The sequence below is a fragment of the Mastacembelus armatus genome, chromosome 13, assembly GCF_900324485.2.
Source record: "Mastacembelus armatus chromosome 13, fMasArm1.2, whole genome shotgun sequence".
NCBI lineage: Eukaryota > Metazoa > Chordata > Actinopteri > Synbranchiformes > Mastacembelidae > Mastacembelus > Mastacembelus armatus.
The window spans coordinates 5,597,777-5,622,781 of record NC_046645.1 but is presented as its reverse complement, the minus strand read 5'-3'; the positions used below and the strand labels follow the sequence as shown (position 1 = coordinate 5,622,781).

The window sequence follows — 25,005 nt, the reverse complement described above, 5'->3', positions numbered from 1 at the left end:
TGCTCTGTATTGAAGCCAGATGTTTTGTGGAGGACACCTCTGGAGAGTTTACCTGCACTGACAGCACAGATGGATAAAGGCTTATTATGAGTGCCTGCTGTACAGTACAAACCTGTGGGCTTTTTAATGAATATGTACATACAAATGCATGAACAAGTAAACTGTTCTAGAGAACTATTTATGTACAAACCACGGGCTGTGTTTTAATAATGGTCTGGGAAACAATCTATGTGTTGAGCTGATGTTCATGTACCACAACATGTGTAGAACCTGGAAGTTTAAATCTGTTGGTAGCTCTTCACTCAGACAGCTACCTCTACCAGCACAGCATACAAAACAATGCAAATGGTATGAAACAATGTTTTTTAATTGTCCAACCCTTTCCCTAGTTATTCCCTCTTATGCGTCTTCTATGCACAGGCCTAATGTATGTGCTGACCAGGAGATGTCCATGATAGGGGTCCGTCAGCCTTGCATCCAAGCTTTTACCCGCATGGTAAAGGTGTGGAAACAGGGATGTACCAGCCACAGATGGTGCATGGGCTATGAGAGGAGGTAGATGCAACAATATTTTCATAATGTACAAACACTTGATTACGTGGTGATCAAGTATTTTACATATATATAATGTGTTTTACATACATTCATTATAACTGAGTTTTCCTGATCATGTGTATTTGCCATTGCCATTTATATGATCCACTGAAATGACTGGGGCTCAGTATCTGTGTGGCTCAAGGTAAAAAAAAGAGAGCATCTCTTTGCTTTCTCACCAAAATTAACAGGCATAACACTACTGACACAATATCAATAACCTCATGCAACTGACAACGCACTGACGTCCTAACTTACATATATCAAATGCTTCAGGCAGGGTTTGATTACCTCTTAATACGTATGTAATAGTAACATATGTTGAAATATATAAGAGATATTATCCTTAACTATAAGAGACATTATACTGGCACATTATGGTATATTCTTAAGTATAAATCGATGATATAACTGCCATAATATTCCATTGTGTGACTATGACAGTGATTCTCCTTTTCAGGACAGGATACTACACAATGTACAGGCAGATGTACAGCATGGATTTGCATACAGTCTATAAGTGCTGTCCAGGATGGACTCAGAAGGGTGACGAGAGGGGCTGTTTACATAGTGAGTAATAGAAAATTCCATGTAATTTGCTATTTATCTATTCTATTTTTATACATATTTATCACATAGTGCACATTGAGCTATTGCTTTGGAAAGTAGCCTACCCACTGAGAAGAAGAAAAGATACAGACACAGAGACATAGGCATAGAAACATAGTTAGAAACATAGTTACATATGTGGTATCTGCAGGGGTGTGTGGTGCCAACACGTGCTTCAATGGAGGCCGATGTGCAGAAACTGGAGACCAGATTTGCCAGTGTCCACTGGGTTTTCAAGGGACACAATGCCAATATGGTGAGTTTCCATTCACATCTAATAAAAACCAAATTGTTTACTGTGTTTAAAATAAAGTCAGTTGGAAACCTGCAAAGTAATTTCTTTGTATTTCAAGTGTTTATGCAACAACATGATGCTTAGACTTTATTTAATAGGCCCAGTTCAGACCTTATGCTTTGCTTTGCTAAATCAGAATGAGCCTATAACATAGCTGTGACTGGATGAGGCTGCTCTGTGGGGGTCTCTGGGTAGTTAAAGGTAGAAGAAGTACTCTGTCGAAGGAATGGTTTCCTTTGAAGGTTGGAGCCTGGAGTGCTGTGGTTACCCAACCAGTCCACTCTGTAAAAAACTGTATGTTATTGAGGATATATACAGTTCTGTTCTCATGGGTAAGAACGAAAACTCTTCTATTTTCTTCTGTTTGTTAGTTGTTAGTATTTTAGAAAAGTCCCACAGGAACAGAATGGTGACCAGAGGATATTGGTTCCTACCCCCCACATGCTCGCAAACACACATGCACACTGCAGAGGCTTTCCTGTTTGATTCCTTGACTTTCCCATAAGGAAGGGCCTGCCTGGCAGGGGTTTTAAACAATCCTTCCTCTTGCTAAGACATTTCACAGGGACGTGTCATTGTTTGTTAGAAGTAGGTCTTCTGTGCATTTGTGTTTACATGGGCTCTTTGATTTTCACACTTTGGAGGGACAGATTGGAGACAAAGATATTATATCTGATCAGAGATCCTCTTCTTTTCTTTTGTTCTTTCACTTCAGTCATCTTGCTCTTCTCTTTTTGTAAAACAGTTTTTCTTCTGTCATGTCTCAAGACAGATTTATCCTCACTCTTCTGTCAGAGTCATTATACAGAGAGAGAGTCAGCCAAGCTCTTGTGTTCCTCCAGTTTCCTTTACTTTCTCTCTGCTTGGTGCAGAGGCAATTGCAATTGTTGTGCTTGAACACAGGTATTTAAGATATTTTGACAGCATTTTGTCTCTATTCTCTCATCAAAAAATAAACTGTAGTTTGGTCCAGGTCTTTGTTCACACATGCAATGTACATAAGAACTTATGTAGTTAATATTTACAGAATGTGTTCCAAAGTAGAACATTTTGATAAACTAAACTATTGCAATGAGCTATGATTTATTACATGATGGACAGAATTAGCAGCAAACTCAGGAAGCAGTGGATATGTATTGCACATTCCAGCTTAACATAATTCCCAACAGAGACCTGGAAACCTGGATATTTGTATGTGCACCAGGATTTCAGCAGGGAATCCTGTACATTATTGGATTTACATCTAACATTCCACAATGACAGACTTATTGCTGTCTTGTATGCGATTCATATACGATGGAGAAAAAGCAGATACAAGTTGAGAAGCATGCTGACCCCTCTAGTTTCACCTTGGAGTGATAAGTTAAAGGCAGTTGGATTTTCGCCTTGCACATGAAGTTGTCTTCCAAGTATTATGAGATTTATTGTAGTTTTTTCCCATATACTCTGACAGTAACCATGCTGCATGTAATGTCTATAGTTTTACAGCATGTAAGTACTCAGCCTCTTGCTCTGTCTTTTTCTTTGTTCTCTGTCCTGTGTGATTCGTTATCTGGGTGGTTGTCAGTCTACCAGTCAACTTGTCTTTAAATTTGTGTATTATATGTTTGTTTATATGTGTATTATATGTTGCACTTCTACTGACACCGTAGGCACTGTACATGCGTCACTCCTTCATGAAACTGACAAGTCTTTTCTAATATACTTTAGGAAATTATTCTTTATTTGATCTATCCAAATGGGCAAGAACTAAGCAAAGGCAACTTTCAGATACTGTTGATGCTATTCCATAAATGTGCATGTTTAAACATAAATATATGTGAAAAAAGGACATGTCCTGTTGATCCAAGCTGAAATAAAGTAGCTATAAGTTCTATTTTATTTTGATAATGATTACTTGGATGTGAAGACCCATAGAGAATCATCACTTAAGATCCAGATAGTTTTGAACATGTTAACTAAGAGCCAGACATTTTCCAAAGGAGTTGGTTGAAACCAAAGTGAAAGCTAAAGTGAATATAAGGATGACAAATGCCAGGAGAACACAAGCAAGAGTCCGAATTAATGCAAATTTTTCTCCATATCCCCATAAAGTGTAAATAGGCAACAATTTGACAAAAGTTTTCCACTTTAAAATGACAATATGTCAGTTTTTGTTTACAATTTGTTTCCAGTTCTTCTACAGAAAATTAGTGCATGTTTATGAATGTGTTTCTTTTCACGGTGGAATAAATCTGACAAAAATTGCAAATAAGGAGATGAAATAAATTGGTTTCTGAGAAATTGGCTCGTTTAAAGTACAATAGGCTACTTTTGGATCACCGCATGTGTGGCAAATGATCCCCTACTCTCATTATTAGCACTTTTGCTGTTTCGGATACAAAATAAATCAAAAGGCTGAAGGATGAAAAACATATCAGCCTTGCTTTCACCACTATTCAGAAGTGCTTGACTTCAGGAGAGGGAGCCTTTACAGAGAGAGCAGTCTGGCTCTGGTAATAGTTCAAGCAAGAATCAATACTCTGGTCCTTCTCCACCTCCTTTCAGCACTCATCATCAATTGGCTTCTTGAATGTTACTTTGGTATTCCTGCCAAGTTGTGGTGGTAGAGCCCACTGTGTGTTGTGGTGGCCGATCAACCACCTGCTTCCAATCTCCGAGAGGAGACAGATGGCACCATGCATGGAAATGTACAGTGTGTCAGCCACTGACACCAAGGCCAAAGTGTTGACACTCCGAAGTAATAAACAGCCTGGACACAAACCAACCATATGCTGGGACACTGGTGTCTGCTTTGTAATACTTGTATTTACCCTGCTTTTGAATGCCATTCTGTCTCACTCTATTAAGCACTGGATTTGGCTTTGCTTTGGTGAAACTGGTGCATGGGTCTGTTTGAAATTAAGAGGGTGTCGGCACATAACAGAGTGAGGACAGAAACCATCTGGCCCTAAAGAAGCCTGGCTGTCTTTAAAGCACTTTATGAAAGAGTGAATATTGGCAGTGCCTAAGATTTGATCTTGTTGTACTGAAGGCTTTATCTATGTGATGAGAGAGGCAATGATGACATCAGATATTAGGAATCCCTTGCAATTAAGAAAAAAAAGGGTTCAGGTTGTGATGGCACAGTAGTAGATACCAGCATCAACTGTTATCACAAGAACCATAGGAAACTCAGCAGAAAGCTTTAAAGTTGATGCAGTTGCACTATAAATCAGGGTTTCTCACATATAAACTCAAGTGTTTAATCCCCAGGACCTTGGACTATCTCCATAGGCTCAGTTCTCATCTCAGTCACTGTCACCTGTCTATGCACAGTACATAAACTTGCAAATGTGTGTATCAAGTTGTATCAGGTTTTGCTGATTTGTGTTTCACATATAAAGTTGTATAGAGACAGCAGCTACCTGTGACTGAAGTTTAATGTTCTTTAGGGACGGTTCTACAGCGTGTCAAGTCCGGTTTTCCACTGTGTCCACATATCCTTGGCAGTAGTCTCATGCAGCCCCATGAACTGTGACAGAGGGAAAAACTGTCAGAGGCTCATTTTACTGGTATCGCTTTGACTTAACAAGAGAGCCTGTAAAAAAGAATTCTTTCAAAATGGAAAGGAGCTATATTTTCTTTTGGATTTATGGAAGTAATTCAGCTTAAAGATGTGAAGTCTGAGCTGAGAAAGAATAAATACATCTAGAACTGCATATAATTTTGTAAAAAAAAAAAAAAAGTGCAGTGAGAGGCTGATTTCTTTTATGAAAAATAAGGTGTAAAGGATGATGTCCTGTGGCTGTTCTCAAAACTCTAGGGAACAGTGATGTCTTCTACAGGTTTGGAACGAATCTTCCCTCTTAAGTTAACTAACATACCATGCACAGAGTTTTTCATGTCTGAGACTTTCCATGCAGTTAGTTCCACTGCAGAGCTCCAGGTCAATTGTAAACATTTTGTCTTTGGCCATTTTAACGTTTTTTTTCCTCAGTATTTCACTGGATGTTAAAAAAATAAGAATATTTTAGGGCTCTTACAGGTTCAGGCCAAATCACTGTCAGCAAACATCACAAGGACATAATTTTGTTTTGCAATAACATTTATTCACCAAATCTGTTAAATCCTGCTACTGAAACCTAATCCAAAAGCCCAGTTAACAGATTAAAGGGCTTGAATTGTGCTTCAGTGTTGAGTTAAGATATGATGGGAAACATATGGCTGTAATGACAGCAGAACATATTGCTTACTTTGGTCTTGTTTCAAAGATTTTGTTTAACCAAAATTTAGTCACTAGCTGACGCTGTGCTGAAGGTTTTGAGGTGTGAATGCCATGAAATTCTTTGTTTTCATAAAGAACTGCAGTGCAGACCTCATGATTACCTCTGACAGGTTGGTCTTTGCTTTGGCTAACAGCTTTCGTGTTCTTTTTATTAGAGGTTACTGAACAGGGTCACTGAAAACTATATTAACAATGTAAACCTTCATAGATGAACAGATCCCTTTAAAGGTGTTGGGTGTGGTATGAATTTCATCACTGAAGTGACAATCAGAAGTATGCATGAGCAAAAACACACTGAAGATTTTACTTTAGCCAGTTATTTACAGCAATGATCAAATATGGGAAACTGAAAAGCCACTGAAGCTTCTGGCAGAATCCACCAGCCCTTCCAGTAATCGGCTCAAGCTTTGCTGAAGCACTTAATGTCAACCACGAAACAAGAGCCCTCATTTTAGTATTCAGTTAAAAATATTAGAACAAAAAAATAATAGCATAAAAATGTCTATCTTGCTGGCTTTCTTTCTTTCCATGCTGAAAAGGTAGAGTTTAAAGTACAAACTTTTCCTCAGGGTAGATTTAAAAGGCCAGGTGTCCTATTGGTTCAGCCAAAGCTGCTGTGATAAAAATACAATACCATATTGTTTTTTTTTTACACATGTAATGTCAGTCACAGCTGTTCCAGAGGAACATCAAGCTGAAAGTTAAAGTCTTAATAGCAAATTGATCACACTATCAGGTTGAGGATGTCCATAAAACAAAACAACTGAACAGCTGAAGTTTAGTTTTCCTGGGTCTTGTGTGAAGTCCTGTAGACAAACATAGGAATGTGTCAAAAAATACTCAGACTAAGATGGTAGGATTCATTACCCTCTCCTTCCTGTTTTCATTCCTCAAATCTGCCACTGTGACTTGACAAACTCTGAGCATATGGGAATTGTACCGCAAAACATGGGCTTGAAGGTAGCTGACCTGACAGGACACAAGTGCTACATGGTTATTTTTGCTATCAGAGGAAGGGGCTCATTAGGACACTAATAGCTGCCACATGGCAGGGAAGTTCTCCACACTAAACAAGCATTCCTTCATCTCTCCAAATGTATTGAGGCACCATTGTTACCAGGTTAACGCTGAGCAGGTTGGAGCTAATAATTTTTGTGACTGACCATGTGTTCCCAAAGCTCAAAGTCAGATTTTTACAGTCATAGTGGGGCACTCCCACACTGAAGAGTTCCTCCTCCTTGAACCTGTTTGGCTAAGTCTATTTAGTGTTAGCATCGCATTGAGGAATATAAGCTTGTTAATAAAGGATCCTTCAAGTAGGCATATACTAATTTTACTCACTTTACTAAAGATTATAATTAATGCCCTTTCAGCCAAGTAGCTAAAGAAACATACCTTTTTGACTGTCATCAGTCTATACACAGGCTGTACGGTATATTAGACTTTTTAAACTACAGTGTATGCTAGCCAATTCTGTGACTTACACAAAAAACCTTACCAGGTTTATTAAAACATTAAATGAAAGCATTATTTTCATTTGGGGACTTTAGCGAGTACTGGCAGTGTGCATCAGGAGAACTGGTTAATGTTAAAAATTTCTGTCAGCGCCAAATAGTACTGAAGCTATGTGTCAACATGTCTCTCAGAAACAGGCCACTCAATAATGTTATGATGATGTTATTTCATTGTTTACTTTATATACATTAAACTAGTCCTAGGATAAAATCAGCCTTCAATTCTACCTGTTTCTATTCCACCTATTAATGACTCAGACAGGAATGGCTTTTCCAGATGCAGAAGGACTGAGGCTTTCGTGCAAACACAGGGTATAAAGTTAATGCTTAAGACTTTCAAAGCACATTACAAGTTAATTTTTTCCCTACAGTATTTAAGAACATAGGGTTAAAAAAAACTGTATACGTTGACTATGGGTACCACATTTTTTCATTAAGTTAATGGAGTAAGTATGTTTGTATAATCAATTCTATTTTGTGATGGAAATTTGAGATGCATGTGAAATTATGTGATAGTGTTTTCACTGTGATGGACTGGTGACCTGTCCAGGGTGTACCCCTGCCTTTCACCCAAAGAGAGTTGGGATAGGCTCCAGCAGATGCCTGTGACCCTAAATAGGAATAAGTGGGTTTAGATAATGGATGGATGGATGGATGTTGTTTTCATTTAAATTTTTCTTAGATTGGTAATTTCGTTCCTCTTGTGTCCATTTGCTACAGTAGAAATGTGGGAATAAAGACAGAGTGTAAGAAATACAAGTCATTCCTATCCAAGAAATAAATTCCATCTTGTAAGAAAGAAACAATAAATCAATTTTTCTTTGAACATCACTTACGGCCACTGAAGTTGCCGATATAAGACTTCCACATTTACTAAACACTGTAGAAAGATGTGCCATGCAGCTGAGGCCTGCTGATTCAGTTATTGATCTTGATTTTCTTTGTCTAATGTTCTTAACATGAGTGGAATGGACACACGGCTGAAGGTTTTTGATTTATATGATGTCCATGAAAAGCACTGGTCCTTGGAGAAATTGGAAAAGGGAGGTACTGTACTGTAGAGGACCAGTAATGTCAATAACACCTAATGAGATAAGCAGAAATAGGGACTTGGTGGCTGATGCTGGTCTGCAGAGAGCAAAAAACCATTCAAGCAAGAGTCTGTTTTCTCCATTACCTGATGGGAAACCATTATCACTTCTATTTGTAAACTAACTGGAGACCAACACTTTCCTTTTGATTCTGAGCTATGAATGATCTTTTTCAAGGAATGTATAGAAAGAATGCTTTGAAAATATATGAAAGGATTCCAGAGTTGTAGGCAATATATATATATATATATATATATATATATATTGCCTACATATATATATATATATATATATATATATATATATATAAGAAAGTGATGATGAATGAAGTGATTGTAGAGTGATGTGGGTTTTCTGGCATTTATAAAAGAATCACTGTCTGTTGAGGTAAGCGGTATGTGTCATCTATCCTATCAGTGAGATGGTGATCCAGAGTTGGAGGTATGAGGGTTAGAGGCCACATAAGGGAGTGGGAACTGGTGAATTTTGACAAAAAGGATGCAGGTGTTTGGGTATCAGGACTATCAGAGCTAAATAGAAGAGAGTCACCATACTATCAGAGTTTTTATACAGGATGTTGTTTATGTACCTAAACAATAATGGGTGACAATTAGTTTCTGTTGGGTTGCCATATTATCAGGATCTGGTGTCCTGGAACATGTATGCTCAAAATAATATGAATAATAAAGGATGCTTGCACATATGTGAGGAACCAAAAATATATGTGTGCAACAAAATACTGTAGTTCAAACTTTAATTCACAATGCATGTGAATGCAATGTGCCCTTTATTTGATGGTTCCATTTTGCCAAGGACATTTTTGGATGTAATAAAGTGCCCTAAAAGTCATTTTCATGAAATTCAGTTTGCTATAAGACCTATTTTATGGTACTATTAAGTGCTATTTTTCACTTCCCTCAAACTGATTGTTTGAGCATTTTCTGCTGCATGCAGAGCAGAACTATGTTCAGTAAATCTACCTCACACTTAATAGCACAGTCCCTTAAATCTTTCAGATTATGATACTTGGTTAAATTCTTTCTTGAAAGTTTTTTTCTAAGATATCGTATTATATTAAACCATCACAAAGTTGAACATGTCAACAAACTATGGACCTCTGTCGATTTTGGATTTTGAGTTGGATAAAGGTTTTCTTTGAGGTCACAGTTGAAACAAGGATTATATTTAGGAAGGATGATGAGGATGATGATTTGGTCAGAAATAAATAACAATGACAACATCACTAACAAATACATTCCTAGAGGCCTTTTCAATTAACGTTTCACCAAATTTGCTTTCTCCTGCTACCTGGCATCATGATGATGATGACAAACAACCCCAGGCTGCTAGTTAGAGTTCATTAGGACTCTCAAACACTGCAGGATCAAAGTGGGGATGTTTAGAGGGGCAGGGCCCTGAGGTCAAAAGCCCATGTCACCTCCCTATGAGTTAATGAAAGATCTAGAGCAGGGTTGTTTCTCTGTGCACAACTATGTCTGTGTGTATTTGCATTTTTCAGACTTTGACAGTCAGTTTCTTAGATCCTCCCTGCTGAAGGGGAATGTGCTAAACCCTGGACTACTGTGTAAGTAAAGGTTGTAAAGGCCAAGGCAGGTAATGCAGCCCAGGAGATCAGAACAGGGTAAAGAGGAGTTGAAAAGCTGTAGTGAGCATGTCACCCTTTATTTAGACTTTAAGTAAACAATGCACATTAGAAAGATTTGCATACATTTACTCCTGCCAAGCTAATTATTCCCTATTTTGGATATAAATACTCAAGTCAAGACAATTATGAAGAAATTCTATAGAAATTCTTGAAACACAGTGCATCTCTCCAAATGGCCTAGATAACCCTGCCTGCCCTTAGAAACCAAGTATGGGTGTGGCCTGAAAAACAAACATGGCGACCCATCCTTGGTTTCTGAGGTCCTGTAGAACTCTACAGACCGTGCTTCAGGCCAAATTACACAACAACTTAACAAATTAACAATATATCTATCAGCATCCATCATTCAAAGTGCTGCTTTCGTTGTATCTGCTAATAGATTGGGAAAGTGTTATTTGCCTTAATAACTATTGTAGAAGTAAAACACAGCACAGAGAGGCTATGCAGGAAATTCTTGTGGTGTAATAAATTCAACACCATTGTGCTTTGCATCTCATCAATTAAAACGAGAATGACATGGAGAATCGAGAATGCATAGCACATGGTCAGCTGGAGACAATTTGGCCTAATGGACTGCTGCAGCTCTCACATATGTAGATACTTATACTTTTTGATACTCATACTTTTTCAATGAGTGTTTTTTTTTTTTCAATATTTTATGTGCACAGGTATGGAGACAAAGACATTTTTAAACATTTTATCTGTGCCACAGGAGCTATTTTTCATACGCTGTTGTCTGTTCATAACACCAGCCAAGTTGTCTGTTGCTCCACAGGTGTCTGCCCCTGATTTGTCTAAAGGAACAGATCAAATGCAGTGTAGACATAACTTACAAGTCCCTGAATGGACCAACAGGGGAGGATTGGCAATGCCTTGAGTCTATTTGTTTAGGATGTTGAAATCTAAAACATAAATTTCGTTCAGTTTTTTTTTTAATCCAGGGGGCCTTGAAGCACATTTATGTTGGCTCTTCCTTATTGGCAATGCATCTGAAGTATGTGCTTTCAATTAACCTTGCATAAATAACCAGGGTATTTAGGGAATGGATCATTATACTATTACTAAACAAAGTCTAAACAAATATTAGATACATTAATTGCAAGCTTGTAATGATCAGATACACTTTGGTGTTTGTTAGAGAAATATTTGATAAGCTGTGACTATAAAAGGCAGACCTTGATTTCATGTGCGCTGGAGCTGCATAAACTGTTATTATAAAGCATACTGCGCTCCACCTAACTCCATCTCTTTCTGTCACAATGTTTCTTAAAGTTGTGCTTCTGAAAATTTCTGTTATTTTAACATAAACTATTGCTCTGTGCATAACTTCCCATTAATCTTTTGAACCAGTGGAAACATAATATTAAATCATCTTTGTCCTCCATGCAAGTGCAATATATTTCTCTGTCACTATCTCCTTTTCACAAACTAGGCAAAAAATTCAATTGTGAAATGCTTGGCCATTTGCTGCCACTTGAACGAAAACCACAGTGACAGTAGCAGTCGAATCAGTTTGTACATGGGTCCAGACAGCATTTATGCATTTTGGCCATCAGTGTCCAGAAACTTTTCACTCTTGCACGTCACACAAGAGAATAAGTTAGACTGAAAATTATTTCAAGGAAAGTACAGGCACTAAAGCTTATATACAGCTGTCATCATTGTTGGCCAAGTAATATTCTTTCTAAATACTGTCAAGAACTGTTTTAACACCAATCATTTTATTCTAGTTAACAGAAACATTATTGTTTTCTGCTTAAAAAGTGAAAAACTACAATAGTCCTGTGCTGGTGTGGAGATTCTTGAGACCTTGGGTTGTTTTCTGATGAACAAATCATTTTTAAGCTCAGTCGTATTTGTTAATTGGTTGAATGTGATATAAAACATATGAAATATAACTTCTTTTCTTTGCCTCATTGGTTCTTTAAAGACTGGCTACAGACTCATTACCAATCGTTTGTTTTTTTACTGTGGCAGCTCTCTGACATCAAAGCATTTCTATCAGTGACTGTGGGTTAGCTGAGTCAAGATCTACACACTAATGAGTGAAACTTTTTGTTTTGTTGCTTTCATTACTGCTGAAAAAAAGAAATGAAAGGGAGAGGAAGGAACCCTGCAAAGGTTAGCTGAAAGGGCACTGGAAGCCTTTCTGTCCTCGCAAGTGATTTAGCTGCATTGTTTTGTAGCCTGTGCATTATGTTAGTAAAACTGGCCTTTTAATCCTTTTCTTTCAGATGTTAATGAATGTGAAGTGGATGCAGGCGGCTGTGAGGGGTACTGCTGCAATACCATTGGCAGCTACTACTGCAAGTGTCCTGAAGGCAGCAGACTGGGGCCAGATGGCAAAGCGTGTCATGGTAAGACATCTGGCTGTAGCTAGAGTGCACAAACACAGGCAGACCATGGCGGGCTCTCTGCCCAGCTGGAGCTTCCTCTACTAGTTTATGAATGGAAGAGTTTTTATCAGGTTTGGATGTGAATGAATTTACTCGATGTTGAAGATTCCTGTTTTCTTTCTAAGCCAACAGAAAATATTCACTGGGTTTTACTGTCTTTTTCCCCTTTTTGAAAAGAGTTCTGTTGACTTTCCCTAGAATTTAAATTATGTATTGTGAAGCTACCTGCCTGTCTCCATCAATCACATGACCCATGCCTTGCAGGTTTTAGTGGTCTAGAGTCTCCCAAAACCACCTGTCAAAAACATTCGGAAGTCAACACATACATAAATAAATCGTCCTCGCTTTATGACGGACGAAAACAAAGATTTTTAGCAAATATCCAGCACTTTGTTACGCTGCACTGGCATGTTAAATACATATCAAATAATAACACTGGGGTGTTGGTCTGCATAAAATGAATGTTTGCCTGGTTGAGAGTTCAGTCATTTGAATAAATCCAACAGATTTTAGACATTTTGGAAATATTTGGTTGTCTCTGTCATTAAATTTCAATTCTTCAGCCTAGGCTGATCTAATAACTGCAAGAGATAAAAAAAACACACACACACAGCCAGCACTGGTTTCTAATCTCTTTCTCAGACTACATACTTCCCAGTTTAGTTCTCATTCGACAGAAAACATGCTGAGGTAGTGTTGGGTACTATGGACCATTTGCTCCTAACAGCTATGGCTGTGAACAAGTGACCCTGGCCTTTAACCTTTAAGACGTCACTTTGTAATAGGCAAGTTGAAAGCATGAGAGTTTATCACTGGAGAAGACAAACAGAAGCAGCTTCAGCAGCTGTCAAGTTCTTCTACTGGCTTTTGTGTGAATTCTATGCATGGTCATATTAATGAGGAGAGACAGCAATCATTTTGTGGGATGGATTTTTATCGCATTCTAGAAACTAAGACCACATGAGTGAGACCACTTAACTTTATCATCACCAGCATATTTTTTTCTTTACAAAACAAAATATATATATATGCGCATATTAATTTTTTCACTGTCGTACTACAATGTCTGAGATTCTCTTTTGTTTTTTAATAAATTCAGTTTCTCTGGTGCATTTCTGAAGACCACCTGTTCTTTCTGTTCTTTCTTAAAACCAAAGCAGCATGTGCAGCAAATGTTTGTTCTGCTGATTTGTCTAGTTGTGGATGCTTGGTCAGCAGCTCCACTTTGAACCAGACGGCGTCACAGGAAACCATTCAGGCCTCATGCCCCTCGACCTCCGACACCACCACCACCATCACTCCCGTCTCTGTTGTCACATACACCACTTCACCCACCAGTGAAAAGAAGGCATTGTGTGTTTTCCCACTAACACCCTCTCAGAGACTAATAAGTAGTTGAACCATCACAAACCACCGCTTAGTGCATTGTTTTCAGTGTTGAGCGACCTCAACAGCAGCTGCCAATGTGTCAATGTATGAAAGTGTCAAAAATGATGGGACGCTTCATGAATATGTGATTCCTTATAGCTGGTAGCGGTTCAGAACAGATGTCGTAATAAAGATGTATGCAGATGTGTATTTGCATCTATATGTTTGTTCAGATGTAAATGAGTGTGAAGAGCTCAATGGAGGATGCCAGCAAACATGTGTCAACACACCGGGATCGTATCACTGTGAATGCAGCGAAGGCTTCCGCATGCACGCTGATGGTCGGACCTGCATTGATATGTGCTAAACACTTTCCTCTCCATCGATAGTATACAGTTTTTGCAAATATTCCCTCAGTGATGTAGAAAGTATACAAACAAAATATATAAGCAGACTGTGGCTTTTCATATAACTCTCAGCAGGAAAGTGAACATGTTTCTTAAAAATCAACCTATTACTTTAAACATAATTAGTAATATATTTGTTTCTCAGTGTTTTGTGTTGTATAGTCTCTCCTTTTCTATAGCAAAATTGAATTTGTCTGTGCGATGTTTCACAATAGCATATTAACACAACGACCAGTGTGATAGTGACCATTTGAGATTTTCCTATGTGTCCTAATGTGTTAAATTGCCAGTGGTCTGCTCATTTATGTAGTCAACATACAGTCCCTGTTTATTCCCAAATTGACCATGTGGAGTGTGAGAAAACATGTGGAAGAATATCCTTATATCTGTATTTAATTTAATGCAGTAAAGAAGAATAGGAGTGCTGGGCTTCACTGTGTGTCCCAGTGTCTACTGGGAAATCTTAATATGATTTAAAGGCACCAATATGACATGTTAAAGTACCCTTTTCTATTTTAGCACCATAAAACCTGTAGTTAATGGGTGAATTTGTTACTTGCTGAGAATCAGTTCCCCTATGATCTTTTTCTTCTTTGTCAGTGTTAATGCTCCAATTTTTGACTGCAGCTTTGTAGAAAAAAATACAGGTGGAGGCAGAGGTACAGCTAATTGTGCCTGTAAAAATCATCAGTGCTAAAAGCCAGCTATTCTTTCAGTTTTACAGCCCGTCTATGTCATCATGTCTCTGTTTAGAGCACCCAGAAGGCACATGGCTGATATTCATATTTGGCACATCATTAAATCACAGGAGTAATGGGATGGAAAGATCATTAGAAAGTAACCAGGGGTACCTATTGGACCTGTCTTGAAAAATATTTTCCAGTTTCCAGCCTTTACTCAAAAGTTTTCCATAAGTACATGGCTGTAGAGTTTGAGGCATTAAAGCCACTTTAGGTTGCCAACAAATTCATTTATATAGTTTGCCTCTTGTGAGTGTAGGTTTTACATGATGCATAACTGGTCAAACATTTACATCAATTTATTTTGTAATTGAATACCAGAGCTGACGGGTTTTATGCTGATTTACAATAAATGTTTTTGTGTCTTTTTGCTTTTAAGCTGTAAATTCCTGCTCAGTGTTGAATGGTGGATGTGAGCACAAGTGTGTGGACATGGGGAACAATCACTACAAATGTGAATGTCGGAAGAACTATCAGTTGAAAAGAGATGGGAGACACTGTGAATGTAAGTCATTTTGGAAGAAGATATTCTCAAAATGTTTTTACTATATCATATGTCATAATTACATTTTTTCATTTAAACTAGAATTTATAATCTTGGACCAGATTACAGTGCAATCAGGATTTTGTTTTAGTATAACCAGACTTGCCCAAAATAGTTTCTTGTACTGTATATGTGCGTGAAATTTAGATGTTACTCTGTAGCTGATTATTTATGAAGTAACCAGTGGGGTCACACAGATGCCTGCTGGTTTGACCTAGCTTAAATCTTTCGTGCATGTGTGTGTTTGTGTCAGTGAGGGACCTTTGTGAGGACAGGAATGGAGGCTGCGCCCAGCTGTGTCTTTCTGAAGGTGGCCGGGTTCAGTGCAGCTGCCGACCTGGTTTTATACTGGCTGAAGATGGAAAGAACTGTGAAGGTGAGGAATCACACTGCCACATGCATGTAACAAAATAAATAAGTAAATAAACAGCAGATATATCAAAGTGGGTGAAACTATCTTTCCTGGAATGTGCCACACTTGACATTTATGTTGTTTCCTATAAGTTATAGCTACAGTAAAACGCCTTCTGACAGCAAATCTGCACTATAACAGACCTGTGTTGATCTGAGCTGATGCTAGAAATTATTCTGATGCTCCATCATACCAACCTTTCTTCTGCTCCACCTATGCCTGAGGAAGCATTTATTTCATTTCACCCACAACCTGGGGGTATAGTTTTGTAATGCTTGCTTATCAGTGTGACTCTTAGTATGTTTGGTTCATTAACCTCTAGTGTTAGAAACTGAGCTCCAAACAAAGTCATCATTAATTAGAGTACAACTTTTTCTTGATCCCAGAGCTACCTAACCTCTAAAAGCTAAGACCATTAACATTTGTAACTCTGACAAGGGCTCAGAGTTGGTGTATGAACTATTTATATCAATGTGTATTTGTTTCAGAAACTATTTCTGCTACAGTATAAACTACAATAACCCAGGCCCATCTGATCCTGAGAAAAAACTGCAACTTGGCCAAGAGTGTCAGGTCAAAGATTTCAGAACAAGACAACATAGATCAGTTTCATGAACTCTGAAATGTTCTGGACCTTTGACTTAGAGACATACTGTTGTCTGTTTTTTTTTCAGTGCCAAAAGTGCCTAAATCTTTGACATGAATTGTTTGTCATGAGTTTTTGTTGTATATCAGTGTGTAAACATGCACATCTGTGTGTATTATTACCTGTGTCCTGTAGATATTGATGAGTGCAGTTCAGGCAGTGCCAGGTGTTCTCATGGATGTGTCAACATGCTGGGCTCCTTCAGTTGTGTGTGTCATCCAGGCTTTGAACTTGGTGCTGATGGCAAACAGTGCTACCGTAAGTAAACAGGAAAAACAAAAATGAACAAATCCTATCTCAAATTTTATCCAACATGATATTTATCTTATAAATAAAGAAACCGGCTGCAGTGTATGTATTGCAGTACATAAAATGAGCTATAAACATGAAGAAGCAAAAAATGGATCTTTTCATGTTTCATCTTCCATACATTTTGGTAGCAATAGTATACTGTGTGTAAGCTTCACTTTAACTTGCATTCATGTAGTGCATGGTCTGTCCCATTAAACATAAACATATGTGAAGAAATTAAAAACATAGAAAACAGTATATCTAAAATGTCCAGTCTAGTTCAATGGCAATGATCTCAGTGACAGTACACTAAAGAACTACACTTTAAAAAGCAGAAAGAAACGTACTTAACTTTTCCAGTTTCATAGTTATGTACATCTCCCCATGACCCTAGTTAGGAATAAGCGGGTACAGATAATAAATGAATTAATATCTGCTTTTCTTTTCACTCTTATCATCTGTAGTGAGTAATTACAGGAGTGGGATAAAGCAAAACAGTCCTCAAAAGCTAATATCGTCCTCATGTTTCAGCTCTGTTATGCATTGTAGCTGTGGTTTTGGTTCTCTCTACTTCAGGCATTGAAATGGAGATCGTTAACAGCTGCGAGAAGAACAATGGCGGCTGCTCTCATCACTGTGAGCACACAACCAATGGCCCCCTCTGCACCTGCAACCACGGCTACCAGCTGGACCAAGACAGGAAGACCTGTGTAGGTAAGAACTTCTATCTGTGGGTGACTCATCTTCTGAGTCCACTTCTGTGTTATGCATTTTTGGTGTTGCACTCTTTTCATCTGCTGAAACCAACCTTCTATCCCTGTGTGCCTTCCTCAGATAAAGATGAGTGCATCAGTGGGGAGTCCTGCTGCAGTCACCTCTGTAGAAACTACCCGGGTGGCTACGAGTGCAGCTGCAGAGCTGGCCACAGACTAAACCCAGATGGCTGTGGCTGCGATGGTAAGAGAGCTGGATTGTTAGCAAATTACCTAGTTTGGTGCTTTTTAAGTGTTTCACATGTTGTGGCACATTTATGTGCAATTACTAACTGATTGAACTGAGGATAAACTTTTGTAGAACATTTCAGAGCTGAAGACAAAAAATGAAACATTTTGCTCACCTGTCAGACGGGAAACAAGGCAAACATCTTACCCTGTGTTAGAATAGAGAGAAGTTTAATCATCTTCAAATGCTTGGAAAAAAAGGATAAGGCCCAACTGAGCAAAATGACATGTCTGCAACTGAACTTATGCATTACCAACCTGTTTGGTGCAAACTGCATGCAGTGATGATCTTCCTACTTGAGTTTTGCTGATATTACCCTTTCAGTATTTTAGTTTTGTATTCTTCTATTAGACAATGATGAGTGCCTGGCAGAGACCTCTGGCTGTGAACACTATTGTGTCAACAGCGTGGGGACATATGAGTGTTTTTGTCGACTGGGTTTCCGCTTGGATCAGGACCAGCATTCCTGCATTTGTGAGTGATATTTGTAGTTATTTTGTTTTAGTTATTTTTTAATCAAATAATTGTAGCACCAGCGCCACAGTTTAAGGACGAGCAAAACATATGAGTTTTAGTCATAATAATAGCTTTAAATTTGTACTGGGTGTTTTTAGCTCTGTATGGCAGAGAAGTGGAAGAAGAGGAGGAAGAGGAGGAGGAAGAAGAAGAGGAAGAGCAGCTAGAGGTTCACAGGTTACCAGACCTGCTGTTCCGCAAGGCTCCTCAGCTCCTGCAGTACACAGCAGCCTTGCACTCCCCTTATGACGGCAATGATGATGATGATACTGACAGTGAAAAAGAAATAGAGATCCAGAGAGAGCGTCGAGGAGAGCTTAGACTGGACAGTGACATAGGTACAGTAAAAAAACATGAGTGATGACAACAAGATGTTTGCCTGGTGGAAATTTATCTAGATTTTATTTTATTTCTTCCTCATAAATATTAAGACTAGAAAAAAGTCTTATTTGTGATTGTGATCATTTACTTTCCAGTATGTCTAGATGGCTCATTTGGGGAAGACTGCAGTGTGAGCTGTGAAGACTGCGTGAATGGAGTTTGTAATGAAAACAGAGACCGCTGTGAATGTTCTCCTGGCTGGGATGGGATTATCTGCAACCAGAGTAAGTATATTAGTAGTATATTAACAAGGCGGTCTACATTTGTATATTGTATTTTATGTGTTTTCTTTGCAGCACAAATTCTAAACTCCATGCAATCTCACTCCTTCTCATAGTATCCAAAAACTTTAGATTTACTGTACCTCTAATGTGCTGTGACTATTTAAAGGACCAGTTTGGCATATTCATTCATTCATTCATTCATTCATATCCTGTGAGTGGTAAATAACAGTGGTACCGATCTTCTCGTCTAACTCTCAGCAAGAAAGAAAAGAAGTATTTTGCCCTCTAAACTCTTTAATTCAAAGTTTAGGGACCTAAAAATTTTAATTTTGTAGCATGTACAAAATACTAGTCGAGGCATAAACATGGATGGGAGACCAAAATAAATCATTCAAGTCTAGATAATAAACATGACAACTGGATAATGTAGTACAGTACACATACACCCATCTTGGTTTTTCCCACAGGACAGATCCTCATCTAGGTTTATTTGAACCACCCCTCGCAATATGGTCTAGTTTTACAGCGAGATGAGATAGCTCCCTGTGTGCATCGATCCAGGGTCGTGGATCAAAACCTGTCGGCTCCTCTGTGTGGGAGGCTGGGATTTTTTTATGGGCTCCTGAACCCAAGAGTACAGAAGAATCAATCTGTCTGCTACTGGAGAGAGGCCAGGGCCCACAGCAAGACAGCAGCCTGAGGCCAAAGATGTCCACAACTGGGTTAGAAAGCAAGGCCTCATTGTTCCCATCCACTTCCATGATTAATGTCTGTCTTTGGCCTGACCCCAAGTAAGGGTGGTAATCATAAGAGCCACATGGGATACTGTAAGCCTGTTAAAAGCAATCTGTCATTTTCTGAAACATGCTCCTGAGGTAGCAGCATTTACATGCACACAGTGAAGGTGATGGGACTAGACATGGGTAGTATTTATAGCCAGGGAAAAATTACAGCCTGAAGCAAAGATATGGGAATTGTTACTGTAAGGAATAACATAGTGGAGGATAAGGTTAATGGCGAAAATAAAGTCATTATTGGTCAGTGAGTCAATGAAAAGTTCATTGGTCAATGAAAACATTTTGCAACTTTCTCATTCCTGACTTAATATGTGCCACTCTAAGCTTATTTTTCGATTATAATGACAAGAAAGTATTATCAAGTACAGAATGTACTTAATACTGTAGCATCTAGGTATTACAGTATGTTGTGCTATAGTCCCCTTTGTGCAATTTGTATCCCAGGCAGATCTCAAAACTCTCTTCAAGGACTTCTCTAACTTGTCTGTCTTTATTAAATTATGGTTTTTATGGTTTGTGAAGTCATGCAGTACTTCAAACATACAGAGACCAATATCTTTAAAATTTGACTGATCTGGCAGCAAGATTTAGTGGTAATCTCATTAATGATTAAACATGTAATTCTGGCCAAACAGTACAGAAGCAGAGTCAATGCACCATGATCCCACCCATTGTACTCTTCAATTGCTTTGGTTTGCAGATGCTTACATCACACGTGTAGGTTCAGTGTCTTATTTGATGTTATTAAAATGCCATTACCTCCATAAGTTATTTAAAACAGTTTTTCCATGGAGTTACTTGAAATTTACACTGAAAAAAGTGTGACATTGAGTTTAAGCAGGCATTTACTGGATGGATTATAACACTGTAGCACATCTTAAACAGCCAGCTGGTTCATGTCTTCTCGATTGCTAACAAGACCTGAGAGATGAACAATGTCAGGAGGGCGCACACCGACTGGAAGTTACAAGTGTTGACTGGCCTCTACACTCCAGTGCACAGAATTTGAATTGCCCAGTTTAGTTGGTTTCTGAGAATGTTGTTGTCAGTGCTGTTTTGTTTTTTTCCATACACACCCCTATTTTTTCTTTTTTTTTTTTAGCTTGTCCACAGGGGACCTATGGACACACATGTAACAGCCTGTGCCGTTGTCAGAATGGAGGCTCCTGTGACCCTGTGACCGGGAAGTGTTCCTGCCCCCCAGGGGTGGAGGGCCTGTTCTGCGAGGATGGTTAGTAAAACTACTTTCCTCTACAGACACACATATACAGTAGCAACCAGGTCTTAGTTAAGCTTGAGATTGTTTCATTTGAGGCCTGAACGCATTAAACTATTCTCACAATAAAGGCAACAATTTGAGAAACTTTCTAAAAGCTAAACAGTATTTTCTGTGTCAGAATTACAGAAGGACCATCTCCTGCTGAGTCTGGTACTATTCATGTTCACAGGTTGCCAAATGGGTTACTTTGGGAGGCACTGTAGAAGAAAGTGTAACTGTCCCAACAATGGACACTGCCACCGTCTGTATGGAGGCTGCTTGTGCTCACCAGGGCTATATGGCCGCTTCTGCCATCTGCGTGAGTACTACAGTGACCTCATCATAACACCCCTTGCATAATGATGGTGGTGATGATGATATTATCACAAGCAATAATATTTTAGAGACTCATCATTTATATAGGTTTTATGCCATCAATAAAAATGCACTACAGTGATGTGAAATATTAAGGCTCCTAATTAGGCAAAAGGTCGAACCTAGAGGGGAAACCCACCTTACTGATAATAATAGATGCCGCACTTTCTCATTAAACTGGTCATATGGCTGAATATACAAAATATTTTAAAAAAATTTAACTAATCACTGCTATCACTAGGTTAGTTTAAATTCAGGAATTTATATACGGACTGTACAGACAATGTACACAGACTCAGCTTCCTTTCAATGTCACGCTTACTCTACATCGCTCCCTGTACTTTGCCTTTTTGATGGTGGAACAAGGTGAGAAGGCAGCTCTCGGGGGAGCCAGTGACCTTCCAGTTTTCCCTCAATAAGATGGACTGCTAAAGCAAACTCCTCATTGTCCAACATGCCATCTCCGTCAACATCAGACAGCCTCCAGATATGAGCGAGCACAGAAGTGGGAAGAAGGGTTGTTGTCATCCACTCTTTGACTTTGGTGCCACTCAGTTTACCCTCATTTGGATTGAGGTTATAAAAAATCTCATCATATTTGGGCCTGTATTTCTCCACCACCCACTCATCAAAGTCTGTCTCACTGCTCTCGTCATCTTTGGGGAGTGCCTTGAAAGGATTTCTCTGATAATGCCCACGCCTGAATGTTCCCAAAAATTCTCCGTCCAACACGCTAGGGAGGGATTTCTTCCTCACTTCCTGTTGTTGAAGTAAAGGCACGAGGTTTGCAATGTCAGTGGTCAGGAGTTTATCCAAGGAGGCCATTAGACCTGGTTTCAGTGCCTTGAACTTTGAGAAATCTTGACCCAGAAGTTTCTCCTGAAAAAGATATGCAATTACAAGTAAGGCTCACAGAACATATAAATATATTATGAAATAATACAATGATGAAAATGTAGTGGTTGACCTGCATCTTGGTGCAGTCAGGAAAGTCACCAGCTGGGACTTGATGTTGTTGCTGGATCTTTGTGAAAATTACAGGAAGCTGGTAGATCAGATTGTGCTTCTTGCTTTCTTTGCAAAAAATGGTTGGCATCTCCTTCTTCAGATAGCTGATGATGTGTGCATGGGCCTGGAAAGAGCAAAAGCTCAAATAAGACACAAAATCACCATAACTGCAGCTTGGTTTGTAAAGATTTATTCAAAGTATCAGTTAGAATTGAATTTGTGAGATGATCTCTCACCCTCACTAAGCGTGCCCTCTTCACCAGGTCATTCAGCTTGCGTACTGCGGCATTGCATGGCAGGTTTCTAATGTCGGCCAAAAGGTCCTCCTCTTCTAACTCTATCAGATGGTAGTGGTCACACATCTGCCTCGGCTCTGACCAGAAAGATCCAATGTAAACCCGCAGGATCTCAGGTGTTCGGAACACTTTCCCCAAGGACCACATGAGGGCACCATACACTCTCATGAGCTGTTGCGAGTCCACCCTGTCAGCCTTGTTGAGAACTACACGCAATTTGTCCTCATAGCCACCTAGAGCCCCAAAGGCCCTTGTGAGCTCATCAGAGAAATCCAGTTTATGTGCATCAAACAGCAAGATGATTCGATCCACACGCTCTGCAAACCAGCGCAGCACTGCTGGAAAGTCATAACCTGGGGATAGGGAATGAAAACACAGGGTTTTCATTAACAGTGCAATAGAGCATGGCTCACTCCTCAAGACGTTGACAAACGTGTCCCAGTGGCCATCACTGGTTTCAAGCCAGTTTAGTTACACCCACAGATTAATGTGTTCATAAAAGAAAGCAAAGACTGCTCAGTTACTCTGTACCTCCTCCTAACTTTACTTCTATCTGCTGTGCTTCTGATTTAAATGACTGAATTATGTCAGACTGAGATATTCTTATTTTAATTTTAACTTCTTATTTTATTTTAATTCTTATTTTCATTTTAATCTCTTATTTATTCTTCCTAGGAATTCAAATCCTGTCAATGCTGTCCAGTTTCAACGGTCGAAGAATAAATATATGGAGGACTAGACATTAATTTTTCTTGATAGTAAAAAGGAATGTTTTCTGTCTCACCTCGACTCAGCTTTCTTTTAGCAGCAGTTAAGATTCCTGGCGTGTCAATAATACTGATACTCTCAAGGACACGATTTGGCATCTGAACACACTGAAACCTGAAAAGAAAAAATAACTTTAAAAACAATGCATTGAAAATAAGGCACTATTCATTATGTGCAAACAATAGAAAGCAATGCAATTGCAAGCAATATTGGCAAAGCATCACCCTGATAAATTTGAATTAGATGCAGAACCTGCTATTCAATATTTCCAAATAAAAGAATCAAAGAAAGAAACTGGATCAATCAGTAAATTGTTCCATTCCAACATAAACATGATTTGAATAAAAACCCATTATTCACTCTTCTTTTGTCTGTTAAGCTCCATCACCTGTTTAGAAAAGAATTCCCAAAAGGATCAAGGTGGCGAAAGGGCTTTTTTGGATCCACTGTAAGGGCATTTCCAGGGATAATTCCTTCTGTTTGTCCATACATGAGGGCAGTGAAGCAGTCAGTGGTTGGCTCTGGCCCAACTCTGCTCCCAGGAAAATCTTGTTCAATGAGATACCTAAAAACATATACAATAGAAACCACCACGGTTATTACCTTAACCTCCAGCACAGCAATTGGCACATAGAAGACATTTGGAGTTTTTGTAACTATCAAAACATGAAGTCCTACCTGATAAAAGTTGTCTTTCCTGTTGAATACTGACCCATCACTAGCACCATTGGTTTGTTGTCAAAATCGGCATCCTCATAGCTCGGGGAGTGAAAATGATGGAACGAGTAGTATTTCTCTATCGGTAGCAGCCTCTTGTAATAAAGGTTTTTCAGCTCCTCTGTCACCATGTTGACATCCCCTAGTGTTTTAGGGTTGCTCCTAAGCCTTAGGATGGACATGGCGATGAATTTTTGCTTTCAATACCTCGATGTATGAACGCTTCTCAATCTTCTAAGACTAAACTGAATGTTGGAAGAATGTGCACAGTGATTATTAGCAGATTCTCACAGCTGTCTGCTGTATCCTGCAGTGGGACATTTAGAGGGTGGAGAGGGTGTAACCAGAGCCTGCAGCTGCATCATCATACAGCCAGTGTCAAGAAGGACAGGGTGGAGTGGAGCTCAGCTTTTGTTGCTGAGTAGGGACAATCTTGGCAAAATCTATGCAGATTGTTGGAAACGTTAAATGATGATGATGCTACTTGATTTTTAAAAATCTTGCATAACACTTATTTTTCATCTTCATTTAACAAAGTTTACAGAAAACTTCCAACAGCAGTGGCTACAAAGTCACTACCATCATTATTTATGGAATTCAAACTTTAACAACAAACAAGGTTTAAATGGCAGCATTGTTTTCTCAGTTAACCACGGCCACTTTTACTTTAACAAATGAAAATGGGTTTTCTTTGCTTTATTATCTGAAGCAGTTTTACTGCAGTAATCCTATGGGCTTTGCAGCTGCTATTCAGTTACAAAAGTCTAATATAGTGTAGTGTATGTCTTAAACAACAGAACATGATGAAACCATTCATTGCTGT

At 38.8% G+C, this 25,005-nt stretch overlaps 2 protein-coding genes across 5 annotated transcripts in view; one reads left to right on the top strand and one right to left on the bottom strand.

Annotated features, from left to right (window-relative positions):
* The window catches only part of egfem1 (EGF-like and EMI domain containing 1), a 43,914-nt gene that overhangs the window by 663 nt on the left and 18,246 nt on the right, over positions 1-25,005 (top strand). The window contains exons 2-16 of one of the 4 annotated variants that reach the window (XM_026294771.1): positions 421-555; positions 1,055-1,164; positions 1,355-1,459; positions 12,271-12,393; positions 14,034-14,156; positions 15,327-15,452; positions 15,745-15,867; positions 16,685-16,807; positions 17,417-17,554; positions 17,675-17,797; positions 18,194-18,316; positions 18,457-18,696; positions 18,835-18,963; positions 20,863-20,991; positions 21,209-21,337. In XM_026294771.1, the coding sequence (XP_026150556.1) occupies positions 421-555; positions 1,055-1,164; positions 1,355-1,459; positions 12,271-12,393; positions 14,034-14,156; positions 15,327-15,452; positions 15,745-15,867; positions 16,685-16,807; positions 17,417-17,554; positions 17,675-17,797; positions 18,194-18,316; positions 18,457-18,696; positions 18,835-18,963; positions 20,863-20,991; positions 21,209-21,337 (1,979 nt within the window). Of the gene's footprint in view, positions 1-420; positions 556-702; positions 740-1,054; positions 1,165-1,354; positions 1,460-12,270; positions 12,394-14,033; positions 14,157-15,326; positions 15,453-15,744; positions 15,868-16,684; positions 16,808-17,416; positions 17,555-17,674; positions 17,798-18,193; positions 18,317-18,456; positions 18,697-18,834; positions 18,964-20,862; positions 20,992-21,208; positions 21,338-25,005 lie in introns of those variants that run through there. The other 3 variants (XM_026294799.1, XM_026294791.1, XM_026294781.1) reach the window with 3 other exon arrangements.
* Positions 18,733-24,484, bottom strand: LOC113123051 (EH domain-containing protein 2-like). The gene is made up of 6 exons (XM_026294811.2): positions 24,144-24,484; positions 23,854-24,030; positions 23,482-23,579; positions 22,638-23,050; positions 22,361-22,525; positions 18,733-22,272 (listed from the first exon to the last, which is right to left on the bottom strand). The coding sequence occupies exons 1-6, from the start codon at positions 24,362-24,364 to the stop codon at positions 21,712-21,714; spliced, it is 1,635 nt and encodes a 544-aa protein (XP_026150596.1). The 5' UTR covers positions 24,365-24,484; the 3' UTR covers positions 18,733-21,711.